This window comes from Calypte anna, chromosome 10 (genome assembly GCF_003957555.1).
Source record: "Calypte anna isolate BGI_N300 chromosome 10, bCalAnn1_v1.p, whole genome shotgun sequence".
In the NCBI taxonomy this organism is placed as follows: domain Eukaryota; kingdom Metazoa; phylum Chordata; class Aves; order Apodiformes; family Trochilidae; genus Calypte; species Calypte anna.
This window is the reverse complement of record NC_044256.1, coordinates 9803945-9828265: the sequence shown is the minus strand read 5'-3', so window position 1 is coordinate 9828265 and position 24321 is coordinate 9803945. Positions and strand designations below refer to the sequence as shown.

The 24321-nt window shown below is 37.3% G+C and overlaps 1 protein-coding gene across 1 annotated transcript; it reads right to left on the bottom strand.

Annotated features, from left to right (window-relative positions):
• Positions 1-1380: 1380 nt before the first annotated feature.
• Positions 1381-24119, bottom strand: AP4E1 (adaptor related protein complex 4 subunit epsilon 1). The gene is made up of 21 exons (XM_030457400.1): positions 23955-24119; positions 23478-23549; positions 22673-22796; positions 20560-20633; positions 19815-19936; positions 18891-19050; positions 18192-18358; positions 17486-17559; positions 15503-15625; positions 15302-15411; positions 14900-15039; positions 13421-13533; positions 13170-13288; positions 12169-12471; positions 11406-11520; positions 9252-9387; positions 7939-8191; positions 6620-7195; positions 5021-5205; positions 4057-4214; positions 1381-3594 (listed from the first exon to the last, which is right to left on the bottom strand). Exons 1-21 carry the CDS (start codon positions 24114-24116, stop codon positions 3434-3436), a joined length of 3447 nt encoding a protein of 1148 aa, XP_030313260.1. The 5' UTR covers positions 24117-24119; the 3' UTR covers positions 1381-3433.
• Positions 24120-24321: the final 202 nt, after the last annotated feature.

The window sequence follows — 24321 nt, the reverse complement described above, 5'->3', positions numbered from 1 at the left end:
CACAATCTCAACCACACAGAAAATATAATACAGCTTTATATTCTATAGAACAGAACTACCTTTCCAGTATTTAGAAACCATCAACAAGATAATTAATGAGCTCTTTGCAGGTACAGGAAAACCTCACGATTGTGCCATCCATTACAGAAATGTATTCCCTCAGGTCCTTAAGGGATGAGAACATGGAATGGAAATACCCAGCAGAAAGTAATAGAACAAATCTCCTGGTGTGTCAGATGTTTAGGAAAACACACTACACCACACTGCCATCTTGCACTTGCACAAATTTTCCTACCAAAATATTTGTTTCGTTAAAAATATCTGAAAATACTTGGGGCAAGGGGGCAAAATCTGACAGGTGAAATACACATCCAATAAAATCACTTATCTGTAGACTCCAGAATGTCCAGAAGTCTAAGTTGCCCCTGGCAGAGAACAGTAAAACAGTGGTGCCTCCTGATACCTGGAGTTTGGTCCAAACCACTGTTAACCTGCCAGTTCAAAAAGGTCACTTTATACACTCATTGGCCTCTGGTTGCCTCTTGGAAGTGAACTTCTTTGTGCTAACTGCATTATGAGAGCTCTCTCTTCTAGCCTACTTGTACTCATCTCGTGTCCCTTCATCTGGAAACAGGTTAATCTTCCAAGATCTAGGAAGTCACAAAGTAAATGGGAACACCACAGAAGATGAAGGTATTTGCTGAGGGATTTTCAATGCAGAACTAAATGAGGGAATTTTGTACCATTGTATGGCAGCTATATTTCAGTTTAGAGACAACTGGATGATGGATCAAGATGAGAGGATTTCCAGTACTGAACTGCTGAGGTTCTCCAAGGCTTAAGCTCTTCAGCTGAGCCAGACCTGCAGTGTAGCATCCACTCCTTACACCAACAGCCACACCACACAAAACAGCCTCAATTTAGATCAGGGCTGCAACCACCTACAGGTCAGCAATTATGTCAAACTTCCAACTTCTTCTCAATATGACAGAAAATGGTGTGTTGCCTTAACACTGGACTTAAAATAAAAAACTTATTGCTATCAACTATGAATAAAAAGAGACCCCAAAGTCTTCTTTGATGCCTAAAAGCAAATCCCACAACCTGAATGTATATCAGAAAGACTACTGGATAACATGAGCTGGCACACAGAATGTTTTTCAAAGCCCTGAAGTGTACTCTTCCATTCTTTTTGTACCTCAAGATCAGACAAAGTATATTTAAATGACCAATGGATTCAAGACCTCTGCAATGTTACATTCTTCATCACGGTTCAGATGCAAAGTGAAATTATTAAAATAGAACCTAATTCTTAATACACAGAAATGCTGCTCTGTATGAGAGCAATGAATATTTAACAAGTATCAAACTTTTTTTTTTAATGAAACTGAATTTTATTAAACTACAAGAAATGCAGAGATGGTAACAGATTAAAAAAATTGCTGGACAATCCAAAAATAAAGACTGAAACAGGTACAAATCCCTGCAAAACCCTTTATGTGGTGTTACCATTAAACTCTTCAAATCTGCATATTGACAGCTTAATATACACTATTTATACAGTGAAAAGGTTATAAAGAACATTCCATGAACATTACTGTCTTTTGCTGTTCTTTCTAAACACTTGGGCATTGAACATCTCATTGCTGAAACAGTTTAAATGCACAGGCCAGAAACAAATACTTCCATTACAGCTGATATGGTTACAAAAGTCCAATTATGTAACACAAGTCTGATGTACCAGCAGGAAAAGAGTTTGCTGGAAATTGTTCCACTATAAAACAGTTTTCCTTTATATAAACTGTCTTCAAGTGCCAAGTATGCAGAACATTTAAGTGTATTTACAGGTTCAGTGCACTTCAAATTCCTCAATAAGAGAGCAGTGAAACAGCAAAAGAGCAGCTGTGCTTCTGTGTTAGCACTTGTGATAAGACAAGTGGCTTGACTTAAAAAAAAAAAAAAGGAAAAAAAGAAACTATCAGCACAATAACACTGCTTTGGTGATTTCATAAACAATTATCAAAATGTTACCAAAGTAATGGAACACTTTATTCTCCTTTACAACCACTGCTTATCAGGTGAGATTCAGTAACACTGAAATACACTGAAACAAAGAATTTCCTTGTTAATACTAAACACACAAAGGAGAGAATTTTGCTGTAGAATCCATTTATACCATGTCTGAAATGTGCATACAATCCTTGATGTTTTTAAATAAAAAACCATAACCAGCTATAAATAAATAATATTAAACAGTATTAAAGTTTTCATTTAGCATCTAAATAAATTAAGATTGCTGGATTTTAAAGATTGTGAGGTTATTTTGGGAAGAAAAGGAGACAACCTAGGCAGAAACATTTATGATGTTTGCTGCTCTAATTTAGATCCCTTATGTCTTACTGCAGTTGCTGGCCATGCACACACAACACAGCCACAGCTGTGCAAGTCAAACCTTTGAAGAGTCATACTGAGACTACAAATAATTAGAAGTAAACACTAATGAATGTGAATTTTCATGAAAACATTGACCACATTCAATTTATAGGCTTGACTGGAGAGAAATGAACATGTACACCAGCTGACCACCAAGTAGCCAACATGTCCACAGCCAGCTACTCCCATTCAGCTCAGTCATTTCAGACTTGACCTGCATGAAACTTATTTTTACACATGGACAAATATTCAGTGACTGTCACAGACCCCTAAGGAAAGGGAACATGACTGAGATTCGAAGCAGGAAGAACTGCAGACAGGAACTAACATAAAAGGCCTTAGATCTTACCCCATGAAGTGCTTCCATATATTTCATCTGCCTGCCTCCTATCAAAAATCTGTTTAGAATTTACCACTTAACTGGTAAGTATCAAAGATCCCAGCAAGTGTGTTGCTTACTAAAATCTTTTAACTCTTTTCAAAACATGTGTTTTTTGCTGCATGTTACTTTATACAACCACCAATACAGATCTCTCTGCCAGCAGTGCTTAAAAATAGCTTTAGAAAAACTATCAAAATAAAATCAGATGATCCTGATAACTGATCAAGTCTGACCTCAAAAATGCAGATATGTTGCCTTTAAAACAATATTTAAGTAGTTGCTATGAGGAATAATTGTTGGCATCTATAAAAGCCGCATAATAAAAATAAATATTTTCAGTAATATACAACAAAATTAAGTAATATACATTTCACTTAAACAGGTAACAACACTTTTAAAGATTGTTAGTCACTGTACAGTCCTGAGCATGTTTTTGCAGGCTTATTTAGGTCATCATTCTTCCCCCACAAGTCAACATGACATATGCCAGCTGGAAGAAAACTTTTAATACTTCTGAGAAGCAGTACCTTAAATTAGCTTTGGTAATTATCTGTGCAACTGTATAAATCTTCCTTTGCTTTTCACACACCAAATACATTAAGACAGGCACTACTGTTATTAGGATTCCTCCATCACCTTTTGACACTGATAGAGCAAACCATCTGGAAGGGCAGAACAAGGTGATCTGAACCACAGAGCCAGCATCCCTGAGTGAGTACGACAGTGCAGCAGACAGGGTACAGATGGAAGCAGCTGGCATGCCAATATTCCCTCATTACCTTCAAACAACAGAGGCCACAAAAAAAAAATGAAGCAACAATTAGCAAGTAACAATAGCTATAGCATAGTTCACAAAAAACACCTCTCTCTCTCAAACTCAGTTTCTGATGTTCTCTTTTACCCTTACCCCTGTTCCTCTAATGTATCACAAAATGCCCCCTGCAAGCAATCCCAGATTCACATCTGCCAGATAGCTTCATTCCCATTTTCCTGTCCAAAACTCTTTATAGTGCAACAGTTTGCTCCCTTGGAAAATTTACTGTTCCCTCTACACCTGAACCTTTACATCAGTCTTCACACAGAAACCAAGTAGGGCAAATAAAGTCCACAGGACACCACTCATGTGTTTATGATGCTCCTAAACATTGCCTGCCTTAACCGTAAGATCCCTGCTTCCATGCATTTATCTTCCTGGGATAAATTACAAGCTGTAAGAAATCCTACTGTATACTTTCACTTACCTATAATATCAACTATATGTAGTTTCAGCTTCTGCTGTAGTGTATTCAGAGCTTCTGAAAGGGAACCTTGAGAAGATGACATTTTTATGTTCTGTTTGACATCATTAGAAAGAGACAACCACAACTTCCCAAAGTCTTCTGTAGTCATTTCCATTGGCCTAAAAATAAGTTCACAACATATCTTAGCAAAGTAAGACACGTGATTCAGAATTTGGTCTCCCCAAAATTCTATCTGAAAGCAACAGATTTTGCTTATTGCTTGCTCTACTGTCCAGATTAGTTATTAAAAAAACCTCTCCTCTTCTCAGCCTAACATTTTTAAAAAGTGTATATTCCCTGTTTAGTGCTCTGAATTTAAAATAATACATTATTCTATGTAAATTAAAAGACCAAAGTGAACAGCCTTCAGCTATTTATTTGCCCACTGAAAGAAATGAAGCAAGCTCAATGAGAGGCAGACTTCATTATGAAAAGCAAGGTGGATTTCACTAAAACATAAAAGTATAATGGAAAACACCCACTTGCTTTTTCTACTTCTAAAATAAATGCAATGTTCAAAAATGAAGAGAATGAGCAAAGGTCCTACGCAAAGGTCATCAGCCTTTTCATACAACGTATGGGTTTCTGTAGCCAAGTCACTAATTTCAGTTGGACAGGTTTCTATTATGCCATATTTTAAAACAGCATGCCCTGTTCACTCAGTCCTGTTAGCCCCCTCAATATGCCTTCTGTAATTCAAGATGACTGTAACCCATAGCTACTGTCAGTATTCTCACTGGATTTATACTTTCTCCTTGAACTTTTCCTGTAAGTGTAGAAATAACCATTTACTGTCTTTAAAAGTCTTCTCAATTCCTTGTTCAAGATGAAGCCTTTTATGTTCATAATCAATACCCAAATCATTCTCCTCTTGTCTAATACTTGAGTACATGTGTTTTTAAAAACTGCAGCTTATTTTACTTACCTGATGAAGTCCAACAATGACAAAGTTATTGAAAATTCAAGGCAAGTTTCCATTTCTGACTGGTAATTAACAGAACCAGAAATAATTCCATGTGCAGAGATCTTCTCCATCCATACACATTTCTGGCAGTGTTCCACACTTTGAGCTTCAATTAGAGGAAACTGGTAGGTGAGACTCTCCAAAATCTAAATTAATTTTTTAAGAAGAATACAGAATATAAGTCTTACTGTCAAGCAGTGTAAGTGGCTCAGATACAGCTATAAAATTGTGCAAGTGCCTTTTACTTCAACCGATTTTTCTTGGACTATTTGGCAAGTGAACAGACCTACCATTTATCCTCAATGAGAGCTGAGAAATCAGTCAATAATATCTACAGAAGTTCTGTGAGAATTAAAACACATTTTTGTCTCTCTGCCAGTTCCACCCTTGCCCCCAAATGATTGCTCAGAGAGAGAGAATTAATGGCCAAGAACCTGAATTCTGTAGTTCAGTCCCAAAATGAATTAACACAAAAGATGAGCAAGCAACACTGCAACATACACCAAGCTATATGCTAGGAGTTCAGACATCATCTCTAATAACAAGGATAATTTAAGTATTACTCATGTCCCTGACCTCTCCAAACAAACAAGTAACACAGATTCTATCTGTGGTAGTGGTCTGTGTAAAAACCTACATATAATTTACAAGGCAAAACCAGACATGAGATGCTTCCTTACTATCAACACCATGACAGGCTTGATTTAAGACAAACATGGGAAGGAAATTTGTATGCAGTAAGCAGCTGCTGGATTAAATCAGTTCTATGGATTAAATCAGTTCTAATACACACTCTGCTTAACATTTTGTCCAGTTACCTCATTTCCAAGGTTCCATTGTTCTGTGCTGCTTTCTGCAAGATCTATGGATAGCCATGCTAACAGCAATTCCTAAATAGTTTTCCAATTAAGTGAATTTTCAGTGAAGACTGTTGCATGCTTTTAGCAACCATAGTTAAATATCAGCTGTAGTTGATGTAAAACAATGAAAAACCAAGCAACTTCTCTCTAACATCAATATATGTGAACAAGAATGAAATATGACTGATGCCTAAAAAACCCACAGGAAACCCAAAAACTAGAAGCAAGCTTACACAGCTTCATGGGAATGACTCTGCATCATGTCTACTATCAGATAAATACAAACAAATGCACAAACCCAGTCAAACTCAGATAAAAAAAGTTACACAGTGATTTCTTTGGACACTCAAGTCACACCATTATGAGTGGTTAGATTTGCAGTCAGTCTTAAACACAAGGAAAAAGGGAAACTCAGAACTGAAAAATCAGACATATTTGTTACATGGAGGGAAGCAGTAGGAAACAAAATCAAGGTGAATTTAAAAAGTGAGATGCTAACTTTTACACCAAATGACACTAAGTTTAGTACCGAGATTTCTTTTATTACCCTTTGGGATGTAATAGCCACACCATAGCTTTTAAGAATGTGCTTTAGGAAAAAGGCATGGCTATTACATTAAACCACATATTGCACACTTATATGCAAGCAAAAAGCAAGTTCCAAGTGAATTTGAAATCTAATGTAAACAAAGTTTCTTACCTGAAAATGTTCTGCTTCTTCAAACACTAAGTTCACAGCATTAAGTGCAGAAGTGGTTTTATTTGAAACAAAAACAATAAGCAACAAAGAGTCATTTGTCCACACCTTACATAAATGCAGAACTAAGGCATCATTCTGACAAAGTTCCATCACTTCAGAATGAGTGTGCAATTCCAGCTCTTCAGGTAAGGCAGGGACCAGTGGCGTTTTACTGGCACCTTCACACTGAGCACTTGGAGAAGGCTGAAGAATTTCAATATTACCATCAGTAAACAAAGATGACTGTGACAGTCTGCTATCTGGAAGTCTGTCATCTAGCCCACATTTTTTTTCAGACTGAGGTGTTTCAAATGCCAAAGTATCTTCTACAAGATCTGAAGAAGAGAGGGAGGCTTTCCTTAACATTGTGTGTAGATTTTCCTCACAATCTTCCACATTAAGAGGTGCTGTACCAAGTAAAGGATCAAAATCTAATGCAGCACTACTTTGGAAGTCTGAAATCTCCTCACTATTTTGAGTTTCATTTATCTTTGATTTTCTTTTGAATTTCTGAGTAGCTGTATCTGATTTCCCCATCTGAAAACAAAAAAGAAAAAAAAAACCAACACAAAAACAATGAGTAGGAAAGTTTCTAGCAACCATATGTGTTACTGTTAACAGAATGAAACAGAGTGAATGGAGACAAATAATGACCAAGGAATCAATTTGGATGACAAAGAGATTCTAAAAATTTTAATAAATCCAGTAATAGGCTTTTGTTGTATTTCTTACAGGCTAGCCTGTAACTCATGAATGACTTCGGGTTCACTAAAAAACTAAAAACTCCTATTAAAAAGCAAGCACAGTAAATATTACCTAGATAAACCAGTGGTAAGTGCCAAGATTTGAGCTGGCTATTATGATAATGTCAGTATTAAAAAGATGACCTAATAATTAATCTTATGATGTTTCACAAATTACCATACATAAAAAAAGGTCTTGACAAAGCTCTAGCCTTACTGCCAACTGCAAACCAACAGTTCTAAAAAGTCAGGTCGAGGAACAGTTAGGGAAAACAGAGTAAAACTTGAAGTGCAACATGTGAACAGAGGGAAGTTCTACTCCAAAGGCTACTTGATCAAGTAATATCCAACTCATTTCAGGCTCTTAACAAGTTATCAGATTACAAAAGTAATTTTCAGTAGTTTCTTAATGACTCAATGACTTTTGCCTAGTTTTACCACAAAATTAATTTGATCTCCACTTGCACACATATCTGTAATTGTAAATCAGGCAATATATAAACCCTAATCTGAAAGATCACTGAAAGAACCACTTACCAGACTGACACCAGCACTTGACCCTAGTCCAATAAACAAAGATGATGCCAACTGCTGCTTCTCTTTGTCCCCCTCAGAGAGAATGGCAGCTTGATCAGGCCCCGATGGAGGAGGATCACCCACCTCTCCTGCTAGTAAGCCACCACAAGGAACAGTTTGTGGCTCATTTTCTTTCCCTGTTTTTTCTTTCTTTGGAAGATAGCCTTCTTTCCCCCAGAGCTTGCGTACTCCCTCAAGTTTCAAAGCATTTGTCCTGAAAAGGCAAGCAAAGCAAAGCAGGATTAACCCAATGAAAATTGTTCATAAGAACATGCCAACACTTTAAACAGTTTTAGTAGTGGAATATAAACAAGCACTTTTCCATCTACTTGATAGTGATGTCACTCATTACTTTGAAAACACCCTACAAACACTAACTTGCACAAGGCTATACAGACCTATGATAAGTCAGCACTTGACACCTGCAGCCAGTAGTAGACTGTGCTTGCCAGCTTCATACAAAGTTTCAGGCTACATTCATAATGTATTGGAATAATTTTTTTTTTAAGCAATGAATAACATGGTATCTATCGTTATTGCCAACAGAAAGATTCTAGGAATCTCTAGCTATACCTAAATAGGTATAATGTTGATTCCTTAAAAAATAATATATGAGATTAAAAATTAGAAGAGATTTAGAAACGTTATTTCTATTTCTTACAAAAAGTAATCATGTTCTCACACACCCTGACTTCTGTCAGAAGTTAATTTGACAGACACAGGCTGAATGCTGCAGCTCCTATACCTAAAAGCCTCACTTAAAATGTTATTACAAATTGATTAAAAATCTAAAAAAAACTTTCAAGGTTTTCTGCATAACAGCTTATGACAGTGTAAATGAAGTTATTAATTTGCATGAAAAAATGGTATTGAATTTAGTAGTGTTCCAATAGGTAAGGAGTATCTTATCCTGTATATCTTAACCATTTATCTAAAAAAGTTTCCCTAAAAGGCATTGTTATAAGCCCATAAAAAGCAAGTGTAGACTGAAAAAAAAGAAAGAGAAAAACTACTTAATCATGTAATCATCAGGTAACCCTGTCCCAGTCTTACTGCATTAACTACCACTTAATTCGTACTTTGTGAACAAAGTGAAAGAACAGCCTGAATCAGCTTTTTTGTAGTTATTCCAAAGATGCCATCCTGAATTTTTATTTACATGAGAGAGTTCAGCTGTATTCTTTTTAGCTCCACACAACAAAGAAGCAAAGATGGATGATACCAAGGAGAGGAGAAGCTTAAATGTATTTCATTTCAAACAGAAATTAACTCACTCTTTATGCCCAGTTTCAGCACTATTACCAGACATGTCAGAAGCAAAAGATAAACCAGTGGGGGACTGTCTGCCAGTGATGCCAGAGGAAGACACACTTGAAGCAAATGACAATCCATAAGGTTCAAAATTCAGAGCTGCAAGACAAATAGAATCTTAGTGTACAATGAGGCATAAAAGGGTAAGAAAGAAATTTGTTTTCTGAAAATAAACTGTATTTCTTAGACTTCCTATTCAAGATCCTATCCTCATTAAAAATGATGGCTTCTGCTCTCAAGTTTGTTTTTCTTTTCTAGAAACACAAAGGATTTATCTAAATGATGCAATAATTTGGTATTTGTTTATAAATAATGAAGGTAAACAAAAATAGTGGCTTTCCAGCATATCACTAAAACATCTGCCAATATTTAATATTTGTAGAGTACTGAATTGACTCTAAGTAAGTGAGTTCTCCATTTGTTCATGGGCCTAAATAACATTGAGGTCACAGCATTACATCCACATATCCCTGTCTGCTTTGCAAACCTACCTGACACCTCAGGTGACAGATCATATTCACTAAGACTTGCAAATCAGGACCAGCCACCTTAACTATGCTTTATGAACCAGGATGTAGTCTGACTAGTTCCTAAAAAATGACTAGGACTGTAGCAATTGGTTATTGTTAAGTAAGAGGCAAGGTGCAGACTCTGCTCTGCAGCCCTAGAACTCTGGAGGGGTACAGTCCCTTTCCCTCACCTCCACTCCAGCCTTACAATCTCTTCTTCCCAGCAAAGTGAAGCAGCAGAGGAAAACTGCTGGGCACCTCAAATAAGAGATGTCTCCTGATTAATGCAACTTCAGAGCTCAGGAGTGTTCTGTCCCACGAGGGAGCAAGAAGGAACAGAGTTCTGAGTGCCTTGGAGACAACCACCTTCCACAAAGATACCCAAACTCTACCAACCCAACAATATACTTACCTACAAAGAATTTCAATAAACAGGGAGGAGTCCCCCTTCTAGAATATTTCTGAATATTCTACTTCATCTAGAGCTTACCTCCTGGAAAACTTACGAACCAGGGGAAGATGCTAATCAGTACTTGTGATTATTGAGGAAAAAAACCAATTCATAAACTGCCTCCTACAGGGGCCTTCCTGAAAACCTGAGTGCTGAACAGATGCTCTTCAGTAGTAAAGACTAATAATGTCATCCTCAGCACCTCAGTATGAAGTCCTATTATGAGCTCAATCAGACATACAGTAGATTGTATACCTTACTGGGCTTCACATGCATGGAAAAAAAACAGTATATTCAGTTTCAACATATTTGAATTTGTTTAACATCTCTCCACCAAAATTTAGAATTTTCTAATAGGCTTTAAGTGGATAATAAACTGAATTTATAATCATTTCAGAAAATGATTAAATTCTGCTATGGTACACATGTGAGTAGACAACTTCTGTATGCATTAACCTGCACATTGAAAGTCTTATTTAAAAAAGAATAATTTAAATGTATATGCTCCAGTGTACTAGACTCTCTTCTAATTCCAAAACAGTAAAGCAAAGCAGAGGAATGTTTTAGGAAGATTTTCCAAATTTCAAGTGACTCATTCAACAGTGTCTAGAAGAAATCCTTATGTGCCTGGCTAATATGGCTATTTCTATGGCAAAGAAAAAAAAAAAGAAAAAATGCACTACAGCTTTTGGGGTATTTTTAAATAAGAGCAGATACTGCTGCCTTAGCTGTACCTACACTAGGTAAGAAATAGAAGATTTGTGCCATAAAGTAAGTTCATAGAGGTTATTACTGCAAACCACAATTCCACGGTCAAGACTAAGTACTCGGTACAATAAAGTTAGGAACCCTTTACTGTCACTTCAATAATCCCCAATAAATCTCCATAAATAAATCCCCCCAAAATAAACCCCCACAGAGATTATAGTAAAACATTTTTATCTGCATAACAGCAACCTATGCTAAATGAACAGTTATGTATACCAGACAGACAGATCTGGAACTAAAATCTAAGTTGAACTTAGCCAAGTGTACAGAGATTTGCAGATGTATTAAGAAAGCATAAAGAAATAATATTAACTGCACACTTAAGATTATTTATTAACACTTATCAGCTAATTTATCAGGAATTTAATACATGCAGTAAACTACAGTACCTTTTTCCTGAGAAAGCTTCTCCTCTTGTCTCTGGTGATGAGGCTTATATGGTGCTGCACCACGACCAAGTCCCTCAGCCACAAACCCATCCAGAAAAGATAAAGAGGCATCTACCTACACAGAATAATATTGTGTCTTATTAGCAAAATCAGGGTTTTGTGTCTCACAATTACCGTATCTACCAGTAAACCTGCTGTATTAACAGAAAATGCTAAGCAATATGTTGAAAACACACTTTAAGCTAGAGTGACGTAACTAAACTATTCTGCTATTGATTCTTTTTTGACTAAACAAGAAAAAAAAATGTACAAAAAAAGAGAGGGGAGTTTTCCCAAATAGTTGATCTTAGTGTTGGATGAAAATACTGAATACAAAAGCCCCACCTCAAAACCCTCAGCATTATCAATAAAATTTTCCATCTATTTCCATCCACCCATTTATTATGGACACCTCAGTGCAAATATCAGCAGTTTCCACACAGGAAGGAAACCCTTAGGATTAAAAAGCAGTTACATCACTAAAACAAGCCTTTAACTACATACCATGGCACTATGGCTCTTTATCTTTCAGTGGAGAACACTGATTCATCACATAAACCTGAAAAAATATTTATCTGAAAATTCACTTAAAGTATATTAAAGACTGGCACTGGTCAGAATTGTTAAAAATATGACTCATTCCAAAACAACCTCTTAGCAAAATATTCAACCACTTAAACTGTAAAACAGTTGATGAGGAACACACACACTGCAGCTATCTTACCACTATGTCACTGCAACTAGCATCATATGGGAGTAAGTTTTTCATCAGTGCTTTGTCTTCACTCAGATGCTTCAGTTCAAAGGCAAATTGTCTCATGCTGGTGTCTAGAGAGTTGCTGAATTCTTGGATTACTTTGTCAACTGTTTTAGAACAGGAGGTACGTGATGCAATCTTGGTGACTGCAGCCATTATCCACACTTTAGTTTCAGAAGTAACAAAAGCTTTCTTCAGCAGGCTGTGTAGCTTTGTCAAAATAACTTCTGGATCAACATCTGTAGCAAGGCTGGAATATTGCCCCAAAACCTATTCCCAAAGAGAAGACAAAATATGCATTTAGTCACAAAAAGCAGTGCTTTTAGTTTTGAAATCTGAATGCAGTACTAAATAATAACATGAAAACCAACTCACAATCAAGAAATATTCTTTAATCATGTTCTAAATTATTTTTTTACTGTTCTCCATTTTTAATGTTAAAGGCTTGAAATTATCTGTGTTCACCTCAGACTCCAACTTTTAGCTTAGAAATCAACTGGCTGCCTTGAAAAGAAAGCTAAGCATAGTATTTAGGTCTTGAAAAAATCATTATTTGCTCATACTGCAACCTCTTCCTTGTGTGGAAGGTGGAGCTTACCCAACTGCCAGACAATACAACAACAGCACTTGGCCTGCAAGGCCAAAAATGCATTTCACTACCACATCTCGTCTCTCCTATTTCTGATGAAGACAAAGGCTCTCAGCATGCAGTCAGTTTCATGTGGCTACTGAGCCTTTCAATAGTCATCTTCCTTAAAGGGAATAAATCAGTTTTTCCACAAACTCTGACATGCTAAATAGTTGTCAGGCACCAAAAGAGGTTACTGAAAGTAGATTTCAGCTTATTATCTTGACTTCAAAGTAAAACCAGAATACTCATGACTAAAAATGAAACAGTTAAAAATCATTATTAAAAATAGCACCACCTTGTGTCTGTGTATTCAATTCTGACCATGTGTCTACCTTACCCAACTCATAACTTGAAGGAATTTCTGTGGATACAGTGCACCTTCCTCTTCAAGTAAGGCTAAATAAGACTGTACTGCATACATCCGTAGCTGATCATCTTCATTTCCATCATCAAATCCTAGACAGAAAGCAACACATACTTTGTGACACAAATAATACCACCCATCAAATACTTCCAAGTGCATTTCAGAAGAAAAAGCCAAATGATTAAGGAACTCATATTAATTCCTCAAGGCATATGGGTAGTTACCTTCAGCCAACAGCCTCAGGAAGTTGTTTGGAATATCAGGATGCACAACATCACCTCCAGCTGAGAACACAGCATTCATTGTTTGGATGAACCACTCATTGTCAGGGGCATACGTGTCCAGATGTTAAGGAATGAAGTGCTAAGGCACAACTTTTTCTTTCTCTTTTAGCATGTTTTCTAAGGCAAACAATTTTCTACAAATAAGCTGCCCAGCTTCTCTCCCCATTAAGTTGGGGCTTTATGGTCAAATACATGTTCAATATAAATGAGGAGGAAATACTCCTGTATCTTTTATAAAATGTTTCCTGTAAACTCCATGAAAGCTAGAAGTCAGGTAGAGAAGTCTTAATTTGAAAAAGCCTGTGCATGACCTTAGCAGCTATCTGTTCTCTATGCTATTTTCTGGCTTGTCAATCCATACATGTTGTGCATGAATAAGTGTTAAGAGTGAAAAATGAAGAGTTTAAGTATACTTCACAAAGTATGAACAGATATGTTCACAAGAATTTACCTCTGGAAACCTGTTCTACTGTATTTTAAGGTTACACTTGTTCCATGCTACCTTTCCAGCATAATCTTTTGAGTTTGTTTACACACTTGTTAAATTATATATGAACTGTTCTTTTCAGTAGCGTTTTGCTCTTGATTTAGTAAAAAAAAAAAAAGCAAAACACTTTAGCATAATCCACAGAAAGCAACATTACTTTTTTTATAAATTTAAAATCTGAACAGCCGTTGCCAACTTTGGAAGTTAGTTTGGAAGTTGCCTTTCCTCAAGTAAATCCTAAAAATGAACATTTACTGAAGAGAAACTTTCAACAGTATAGAAACATTAATATCATTGTCCTATTTTTGCATGTCCTATTTTTGCATGCTGCATGACAACACAGCTCTTTTTTTAGTACACTACTCTCTGTCTTAAACAGGAAGGTAAGGTAGCTCTCTCTTAGAAAGAGCTTATAAATGAAATGATCAGACAATACCTACAGGAAAACAGGCAATGGCCAAGCCTAACAGAAATGTCCACCATTTCCCAAACACCTAATCATCATTTTCAGCTCTAAGGCACAGTGAAATATGAAATAACCTATGAAAATATTATATTCTTAAAATCTATACACCAACAGAGTTCTCTGACAGGAAGATAATTCCCACAATTACAGAAAAGCACACAAGGTAGCACTGAGGGATCTCTCTCCACACTGTGGTGTAAAACTTCAGTTTTAATTTAAAAATATAAGGTGTTAATGCTAAATTCACAAGCCGAAATAAAGTATTCTGAGCACTGAGTTACTTCTCTCAGGGAAAAACAAGAAACACTGTGGTCATTTTTGTATGCACTTTCTTTTGCATTTAAAAGAACAGAAAGCACAGCTGTAACACTTCTACTTCCAAAGATGATGAAAGATGTTTTGAAAGGCACAAATGACATATTTGCCTGAGCTCCGACTCAAAAGGTTTAGAAAAATAAAAGGATATTTCTCAGCTAGCTCTGCTATTTTGCCAACTAAGTTGATGATAGCATATTCTTCTTTGCTTTCTTTTAAGTAGTCAAGCATCTTCTGAACTATGACAACAACATTCTGTCCATTTGTAATTCTATAGAGAAGCTCCAAAGTCTGAAAGAGAAAGCAAAAATATATACAATTGTCTCTGATGACTCAAAAAAGGAAATGCTTTCGTATGATGCCATATTGAGAAACCACCTTTATTTGGCAAGCTTTAAATAAAATACACTGCTTATCTGCACAGCTTGTCACACTCATCTTGTTCATAACAAGTCTCTCACAACAGCTGGAACATAATATGCCGTTTACACTACTCACTTCAGAAAACATATCAGCCATTTAAAATTTTGTTTATTTTTAAAAATTCACTCACCTCCCTCTTAATAATGGGATCTTGATGGTCCAAACATTCAATTATTGTCATCTGGTGCTGAAGTGCCAGATTAGGATCCTGCTGGATAACATAGGTCAGAGCCTTTAAGCCTACAATATAAGTGATTGGAAGTTTAATATTAGAGAATCTTTTCCACTATGACCATATTAAAAACACCTTAATGAAATCAGGTACCCTTACCTAAGTATTTCAAATTAATTTTGGGTGACAAAACAAATTTCCCAATGCACTTGGCAGCCTTTTCAAGTAGTTCAGTCTTGGGATGAATTGTATAAATTGTATGGACACATTCAAACAAGATGGCTGTGAGAAGGGAAAACAACATGTAGTTAGTGTGCACCACATACTTCTATAAAGTAAAAATTTTTAACAAGCAATAAAGCTCACTGACTGTATCAAGGAACTTCAGTGCTGTCCCACCCCCAACTGAATCTAACTGCAGAGTACCTACTGACATAAGTAAAAACAGAATTAAAGACCATCTCCTTTAGTATATACATTTTTTACCAGCCTTTGCCATTGTGCACACAACTTTCTGTCCTTAAAGTTCTTTCAACCTTGAAGTCTCCTGTAGTTGCTTAAGGGACTGGACTGAGACAGTGTTTAGAAAGCCAGCTACAAAGGATTTGAGACAAAATATTTTTCACCAAAGCAACTTTATTTCCTATCCACTACAGATAGCCAAAATCATCCCAAAATTGTCCTTATTAAAAACAAACAAAACCCAAACTAAACCATATCAACTTCTCTTCTTAAGCACTACAAAACTAAATCCAAGACACAGTAGCATATTAACTCCACTGCCTACCAGAAGCAAGAAACACAAAATAACCAAGGGCTCTGGGCAAGAGAGAGGAAGCACTCAGAATTCCAATTTTCATTCGTCTGGAATCATCAACTGAAGTTTTAGAAAAAGTTTACCATATATTAACAACAACTACATACCTAAATTCTATGTCCTTGTATAAATCATAACAAACTGCCTACTTTGGCTCCATAGGTGCTTAAAACAAATTTAATGTCCAACTCCTAGTAACTGCAAATGCAAACTGTATGTATTATAAGGTCACACACTTCCCAACATCTCATATGTTCTCTTCTAAAAGAGCAAAAGCATTAAACTGACTACACTAAACATCTAACAGATGCTTCCTCATTTTTTATTTACTAAACAAGAATACTTCCCAAAGCTTCCATTTTTAGTGGAACTGAAGCTTCAGAAAGTAAATACTAAGTAGGCATTACACACACCTAGACCTTTGGGCCATGGGTTTTTTTCTCCCCTCAGTGCTGTTTTAAAAGTCTCTATTTTCTTGCCATTCCATTAGTACAGGTACTCAGACAACATCTGTGACTTTACTTCAACAGTAAAATAACAGGGGGTTAGTTTGTTTTTTTTTAAACTGTGAAACAGCTCTTAATGTTGTGTTCTAGAACATCAGATGTGGGTGTTTGAAGAGGGGGAGGCAAAGAAAAATCCAAATAAAATGCTCAACTTTTTATTAGGAAAAACTCAGCTGCACACTTACTTCTTTTGCTTTGCTCCAGCAACAAATGCAGCTTTCTCTACTGAGAAGATAATGAAATTAATGTAGCCTTCTACCATGCTTTAGAAATTTTAAATTGAAATGTGTGCCAAAAACATCTTCACAAGCAGCACTGTCACTGAGATCCAGAGGTGTTATTTTTATTAGCTATGGCTAGAGGAAGAATCCTATACAGCTGAAAAGAGCTGATGCTGTCAGCCTTGCACACTTTTTATTGCCTTTCATGGGGCAGTGAAAAGAAGATCTAAGCATTTCTAAATCAGAGATGTCTTACTAGGATTTTTTTTTATCATTTATTTCAACTTAAGCTCAAGAAGAGCTTTAATGAAGCTCACTTTCTGTAATTATGGGCATGGACAATGCAAACACAGGATAGAAACTTTTGAGCTAAGATTAATCCCAAGTAGAAAAAGCATTTTACTTCAGTGTTAGAAAACTGTGCTAGACATGTATCACTTGTTATACAATTTACTAGTTAAACAACTGTATTCTTAAGTGTCTATTAAGAATATAATTAGATTTTTCAGAAGTACTGGATGAGCATTTCACCTACTCAACGTTTTCAATCTTTCCAAATACTAATAATCAAATCAAAATATAAAATGACCTCACCTACCATATGTAATGTTATGATTTATCTCTGCTCTTCTTAAAGACTCATCTAGAACATCATACATCAATTCACTTGTCCTGTTTTACAAGAAAAAATGATTTTAAATTATTTGCAGCATGAAGAAGCATGTAGTCTTGTTTTGGCAAACAGCTCAAGCACTAGTACTGAATGTACTAGTATGTAAGACAACTTATTCACATCCACAGACTTACTTTAACAAGGAAGAGCACTATAACATGATTCTAAATGGCACCTAACAAGATGTTTGCAGCCTACAAAAGAAACATTTACCATTACACAAAAATAAAAAAAACCTCCCCTGGCTGCTTGTGTAAACAACAAAACACCAGCAGGAACAGGATCACAGACAACTAGATCCTCAGGAAATGACACCTCCTTAAAAGAGCTCGACTTGGTGTTTTCACACAGTTGTTTGCTAGCCTAGTTACAGAAGTTCTAGCAAAAATATATTTCAAGCATAACCCATAATAATAAATTGTTTAGCCAATCCAGAAGCCACAAAAGTAATTTTGAAGTTTAAAAAGTCTGTGCTTACTGTACTGGTTAATAACTAATGTACAAGAAATTCAACACTGAAATCCTCTAATAAAAAGCAAAACCAGAAAGCTGTCTATTGGGCAGCTCTATTGATCACGACTCTATTCTCTGTTGCCCCCAAAACAATAATTACAGAGAAAGATGTGGTTACCTTGGATCATCTTTTCCTAGCAGCCCCAGTATTCTTAAAAGCTGAATTTGTAACCATGGTGCTGGCACACTGTGATAGTTGAAGTCAACAGGAAGCTTTCCTCCCACTACCTGCTTTAGGATAGTTACAAAACTCCCAGTCAAGTCCTTGTATCCAGATGAGTTTTCCTACAAAATGAAAAAGAAATATAATTCACATATTTTGATACAGCATCTCAAAAGTCAAAATAACCAATGACTTGAGTAAGATCAAAATACCTACACTGATGGTTTTATGTTTTTAAATCTCACTTTTATATCTTCTAATCTCATCCCACAGCACCTTCAAGCTCTTCATTTTAAACCTATGCTATTTTCTCACACATTTATAAGAGGAGTGAATGCAACTTGAAGGAAACAGTAAAGAAACCACACAAAACAACAAGCAACAGAATTACAAGCACATTTCTGCAAACTCTAACACACTGTAGAAGTCAGGTCCTGTAGCTAAGGATGCAAATGATGCTGAGCATTTGTATCATGCAAGGAGTGATCTGTCAAGCTAAATGGAGAGCTAGAACATAACACAGATGCCTACAATCACATAAATTAACTTTTCTAATGATTACAAGTAAGTTTTTTTTCTGCAGAACCTCTGTACACTATACTATATTTAAAACAAAATACATTAGTTTAGTTGCAGTTTTAATTCTTTGCCTACCTTAATCATTTGAAGATAAATATGTAAAGAAGCAGCCATGACTCCAGCATCCCTGTCACATAAGGCTTTCCGGAACTTATCATGAATATGCTGAACTTGGTTAGGAGCAATGAGATAGAATTTATATAAAGCTTGAACTGCTTTTCTTCGGATAATTTCCCTGAAGAGAAATGAGATTTACACAAAACAGAATGAAGTTGCTTCTGTATTTTAAGTACCTGACTTAACCAAACAAGTTGTGCTTGTTATTTCTATAGCAATGTAAAATTATGTGGCCAGCTATCAGAACATCAAGATTTGGAGAGATGAGAACCTATGTTTTACATATTTGATTGCAAATGACTTTGCAAATACCATCTATGTGATGAACTGACAAAGCCAACTTAAAAGTTCTTGTCACATATGCATCTCTAAAAAATATCTGTGTAGATATTACTGAATCAGTTCATTCAGCAGTTCCCTTTGCAATCAACAATCATATGTAATCAGTCATCTTATAATGCAATTCTCTGTGTATGGGATATTATAAATAAAAAATTAACAATTCAAGGGTACTAATACCTGCATATATACAGCTTTATTAAAAAAATAGGTACTAGTGAAGTACTTCAAGGATCCTAGTCCATTTCTCCACTAAACTGTACAAACAGTTATGCATCCACATAATTGCTCAAAGGACACCAGTAGGCAAGTTATATTTACCTATCAACATTGTTTGTGAAAAAAACTGATACCTATCCAGTACTCAGTCAAAATAGTAAATAAATGAGACAAGAATCCAAGAGAAAAACTTAGGAGAGGGACAATTTCTAAAGGTAACTATTAGAAAGAGCAACTCAGAAAGAACAGTTTACTAAAACTATTTACAAAAGTAAGTCATTAAACCATAAAAGGCCACTTGAAATTCTATAAATTAATACCTACTTGGAATGCTGAAGCTTGTCTTCTATTAGAGGAAGAACAGCTGGAATCATCTCCCGTGGGAAGATCTGGCTGACAATGGTTAATGCCATGCACACCTCTACTAGATTAGTGCTCTGTAAGTCCTGTCACAATCATTGAAATAAGACAGTTACTTTTTATTTAGACTTTTCAGTTTTGCAGACACACCCCAATCTTTGACAAGCAGGCTGAATCTAACTCACCTACACACCCCATACACAGCAAGCATCCTGCTGTCTGCTCCTGTTTGCAAAGTGCCAGCTCTCACTGAGCTCATCAGGAAGAAGGATTAAGCAGCTCCTCACATTCATGTTTTAGAACTAGATTCATATTTTAAACTTATGTGAGATGAACACATACAGCTACTGCCAATGTTTGTGTACTGAAATTGACTGAAAAACTATGCAGAGACCCCAGTTGGATCAGTGGGATGAGTTTATATTGAAACATGAATGATGGCTCCTCCTGGAGTTGAGAATATATTTAATTGGTACATTTTATAGAGCAAATTTTATGGTGTATCTCCTTTAAAAATAATAAATTAAAATATGGCTTCAACAACAAGACTGCAAAGATTAAATTAAGACAGAGAAAGCCATTTCACATTTCCATTGCTAACCAAAGAAACAGCAGCTTTAAGAGAGCTCATAACTGATGTTCCATGACACAAAACAGGAAGACTTGGTCCAAGTTTAGTTTACCTCCAGACCTCCAAAAAACACTGTACCTTCACTACTGTGTTCACAAGTAGGAGCAGCAGTTCATGATTTTCATGTAGAAATAAAGAAACCGCCAAGTAACCTATAAAAGAAAGCAGCCACCATTACTACTGCCAAGCAGCTTCAAGGTAGAAAGCCCAAGAGAGACTATAATCCAAGAAGAGTTATTCCAACCAAAAAAAAGCCACAACAAACCCCACCACTATTGAATGACTATTTTTTTTATTTCCAGGTAAACCAGTTATAAATATAAGTTGCAGTAAAGTTCAACAAATAACAACTAAGAATTTATAAGCTGTGAAAAGTAAGATACCACAATAATGATAAAACTAAAAAGCAGCCAAGAATGCTTCCTAGAGAGAGAGCACCTTCTCTAGCATGGGCGAAAGTGTATTTCTTCTAGACTACACAAAAAATGCACTTCCTTACATCTGTTTCTCTTTTTTTCAAATAACACAGTTCCAGTTCAAATATATTTTCAACTCTGAATAACTCTCCTATGTCAGGATCTCTCTGCTCTTTCTGTAGAAGGAGGAAGTAATTCCAGAACCCTGGAAAAGAAACCAGCCAGAGACTTCTTCTTCAAGATCTCTCTTGTTTTAAACTATGGGACTTAAAATGGAGGGATGGGGAGTGTGTGCCACAACTCATGACCAGATTAACATTAGAGATGGATCTTAAAAAGGGTCTTGGTTAATTCAGGGCTAAGGGATGAAAATTAACAACTCTAATACCAGTGACTGTATTGTCCAGGCTATCAAACTGAACTACCTGCTTGTTAAACTATGGAGTTGGTCAGTTTAGCAAACCTACAAAAACGTAATTCACCCTCATTCACCGAGGCTCACACTGGGTAAATGTGTGATCCATCTTCACTGGATCAACTGATCACATCTCCTTAACAAACTTTGGTACACTGCACCAGAACAGACAAGGTCAATCCCATACATCACATGTAACTGCAGAATTTGCCAAAACAAAAACCAAAACACACACCCTTTTCATAACATGAATCAAAGCTTTGTCTCCAGGGAACTTTAAGCCACCTACATTAAAAAATTTAAAATAATGCTGCTTCACCAAAGCCTTCTCCAAAAGATCCCCAGCATGGAAAGGTCTCAGTCCAACTCATAACAAGACACATTGGTTCTTGACACTTACAGAGGTCACAGAGATTTCTTCAAAACAGCGTGCCACCTGCCCTCCCAGGTTTGCTGAAGACAGAATTTCTTAATCCCTACCAGGGCAGCTGCACACTGGCTTTCATGACTCAGGGGTAAAGCAACTTTAAATCATCACTTGCAATACATTTTCTCAGAAACTCCAACACTTGAGTGGATGATCCAGATGAATTTCAAACAAAGGATATCAAACAAGCATATCCTGCATGACATTGCCTTCCTTCTGTGTATGCAGACATAGTATTCCTTGGAGTTAAACCATTTTCTCTGCAAACAAGAAGAAATGTCTTCACTAGGCAGTTGAATCAACAACTGCAAAGAAATTCTCCAGACCAAACAAGCTGACAGCTTCTTCAAACTAAATCTACTGGAAACAAGTTAACAGCCATACTGGCAGGCAAGGAAATCACAATGGCATGAAATTTCAAAGAAATCTGAACTAATGTTTCAGATCTCCTCAAGAACTTCTGCACCTATGCTATCTCTGTATTTGTCTCACTCAGTTCCCACACTTGTTTCTAAACTAAAAAGTCCTACAAGCACCAAAACACAAAATATTTGCCTGACATTTGTCAGATAGCAGCATCTTTGTGTAGTATTGTACTACAGTACTTGAAAAAGAAACCAGGTCCTGACAAACTCATTTTCAGCTTGATGTGCTGTTTAACAATTTCTTGTAAATTACTTGCTTATTGGCACTGCAATTCAAAACAACTGAAAAACAACTGATGACTTAAGTCAATTTCCCCTGCCTTCTGTTCTACAAGCAAAGCAGCTCACAAACAATGGATTTAGTTACTTTCAGAGTGACAGACTATGAAAAAAGAGAAAAAAAGAAGAAGAATATTTTTAGTTGCATTTTTACGTAAATTATGAATCCTAAGAAACTTTTAAAATATGGTTTGAGAATAGTATCAAGGCTACAGCTCCATGCACATACCAACTCTTTTCTCCAGAAGATTTCCTTGCTGTGCAAGCTTGATTGCATGGATATACCCAAAGGAAGACTCGTATCCCAGCATTTCACAATAGATGAGTCTTACCATACATTCTTTCATGAGTCTCTGAAATATAAAAATTGAGAATTTTAAGCCAGCCATACTTTATGCTTTTCTTCACTCACTCTAATGAAGTAGAGTTCATCTGAAACAAACACATGTGCATTCATGTTTTCTAAAATCCAGGTAGACTGGGATCACACTGCTAGTCCAAATTATTTTTACTCATCACTACACTGACCTAGGATGTTTTTTTCAGATATGTGAGATGAAACTTTTACTTTTCTCTTAAAAATTTTCACTAATGGGACTGAGACACACGTTAATCAAGTCAAATCATAATACATCAACTCCTGCAACTCAGACATAAGCAACTAAATGTTCAGTGAAGCACAGCCTCTTAATACAGCACAAATTGATTATATGAACAAATGTCAGTCTTGCAATCAACATTACTCCATGGGAGAAGTACATTACCTAGCTTTTTTGTTATTATTATTTCAGAAACATCAGAATGACAGGCTCTGGGCACCATGTTGTCACAGTTTATTCACATCAAAAAGAATCAGTGTCCTCACTATTTTAACCACGCCTAAAATCCACTGACATTGGTACCTTTAATGCCGATTTAATATCTATAATGCAGATAATAAGTAGTCTCCACCTGGCAAAAAGAGTGAGAACACTGCTTTTCCTTCACCGTTGAGCTGCTATTCCCATAGCTTGTAACCACCAAGAGAAACTTACAAGTGTTGTGGTGGGGGCTGACACTGTAGCTTTCAAACTGCTCAGCTCCTGCTGAATTAATTTCTCTTCCTCCTAGAAAAGATAAGGCCTCATACACCAATCATGCATTGACTTTGGAGACAAAATATGAAATAAGAGGTAAGAGAAGCCACGTCCATTTCAGGGTGATCCAGACACAAGCCCACGCCTCACAGGTGGCATCACCACCAGCCTCCCGCCTGCAATACTGGAGGCCACGCCGTGCCCCAGGGGCCCGCACACGGGGGCAGGGCAGGGGAGAGCTGGGCACCCCGGGAGGGCCATGGCCGGGTCACCGGCCCCAGGGCTGAGGGGAGACATGGGCCCGGCCCGCAACATCCTGCGGGACGGCACCGGCACCTCAGGGAAGGAAGAGGAGTAAGGCCCGGCCCCCGCTCGCTTCGGCACGGCGGGAGCAGCAGCCACCCGTCCCGTCCCGCCCCGGGGAGCCGCCCGTACATGCTTGGAGGTGAGCGCCGTGATGCTCCGGATGAGGCTGCCGAGCCGAGAGCTGGCCGAAACCCTGCCAGGCCCGCCGGTATCCCCCGGCCCGGCGCCCGGCTTGTGCTGCCCCAGCAGCCCGGGCAGCACGCTCAGCGTCCGCTCCACCACGTCGCTCATGACGGCCCCGGCTGCGGCCCGCACTGCCCCGGCCCCCGCTCCCCCCCCGGCTCCCGCCGCCACCGCCTCCCGGAAGGGAAGGGCCGGGCCGGGGCTCAGCCTCTCCGCGCACTTCCGGCACCGCTCCCCGGGTTTCCCGCCGGCCGGCTGGGGGCGCGAGGGGGCGGGCGGGAAGGGCTCGCGGGGCTGGTACCGCCCCCCCCAG

Excerpts from the sequence above, each read along its gene's own strand:
- AP4E1 (XM_030457400.1), bottom strand. The coding sequence starts at position 24,116 with ATGAGCGACGTGGTGGAGCGGACGCTGAGCGTGCTGCCCGGGCTGCTG. Across the intron at positions 23,550-23,954 it reads CGGCGCTCACCTCCAAGCAT|GAGGAAGAGAAATTAATTCA; the intron begins GTACGGGCGGCT and ends TATCTTTTCTAG. Across the intron at positions 11,521-12,168 it reads CTAGTTGCAGTGACATAGTG|GTAGATGCCTCTTTATCTTT; the intron begins GTAAGATAGCTG and ends TATTCTGTGTAG.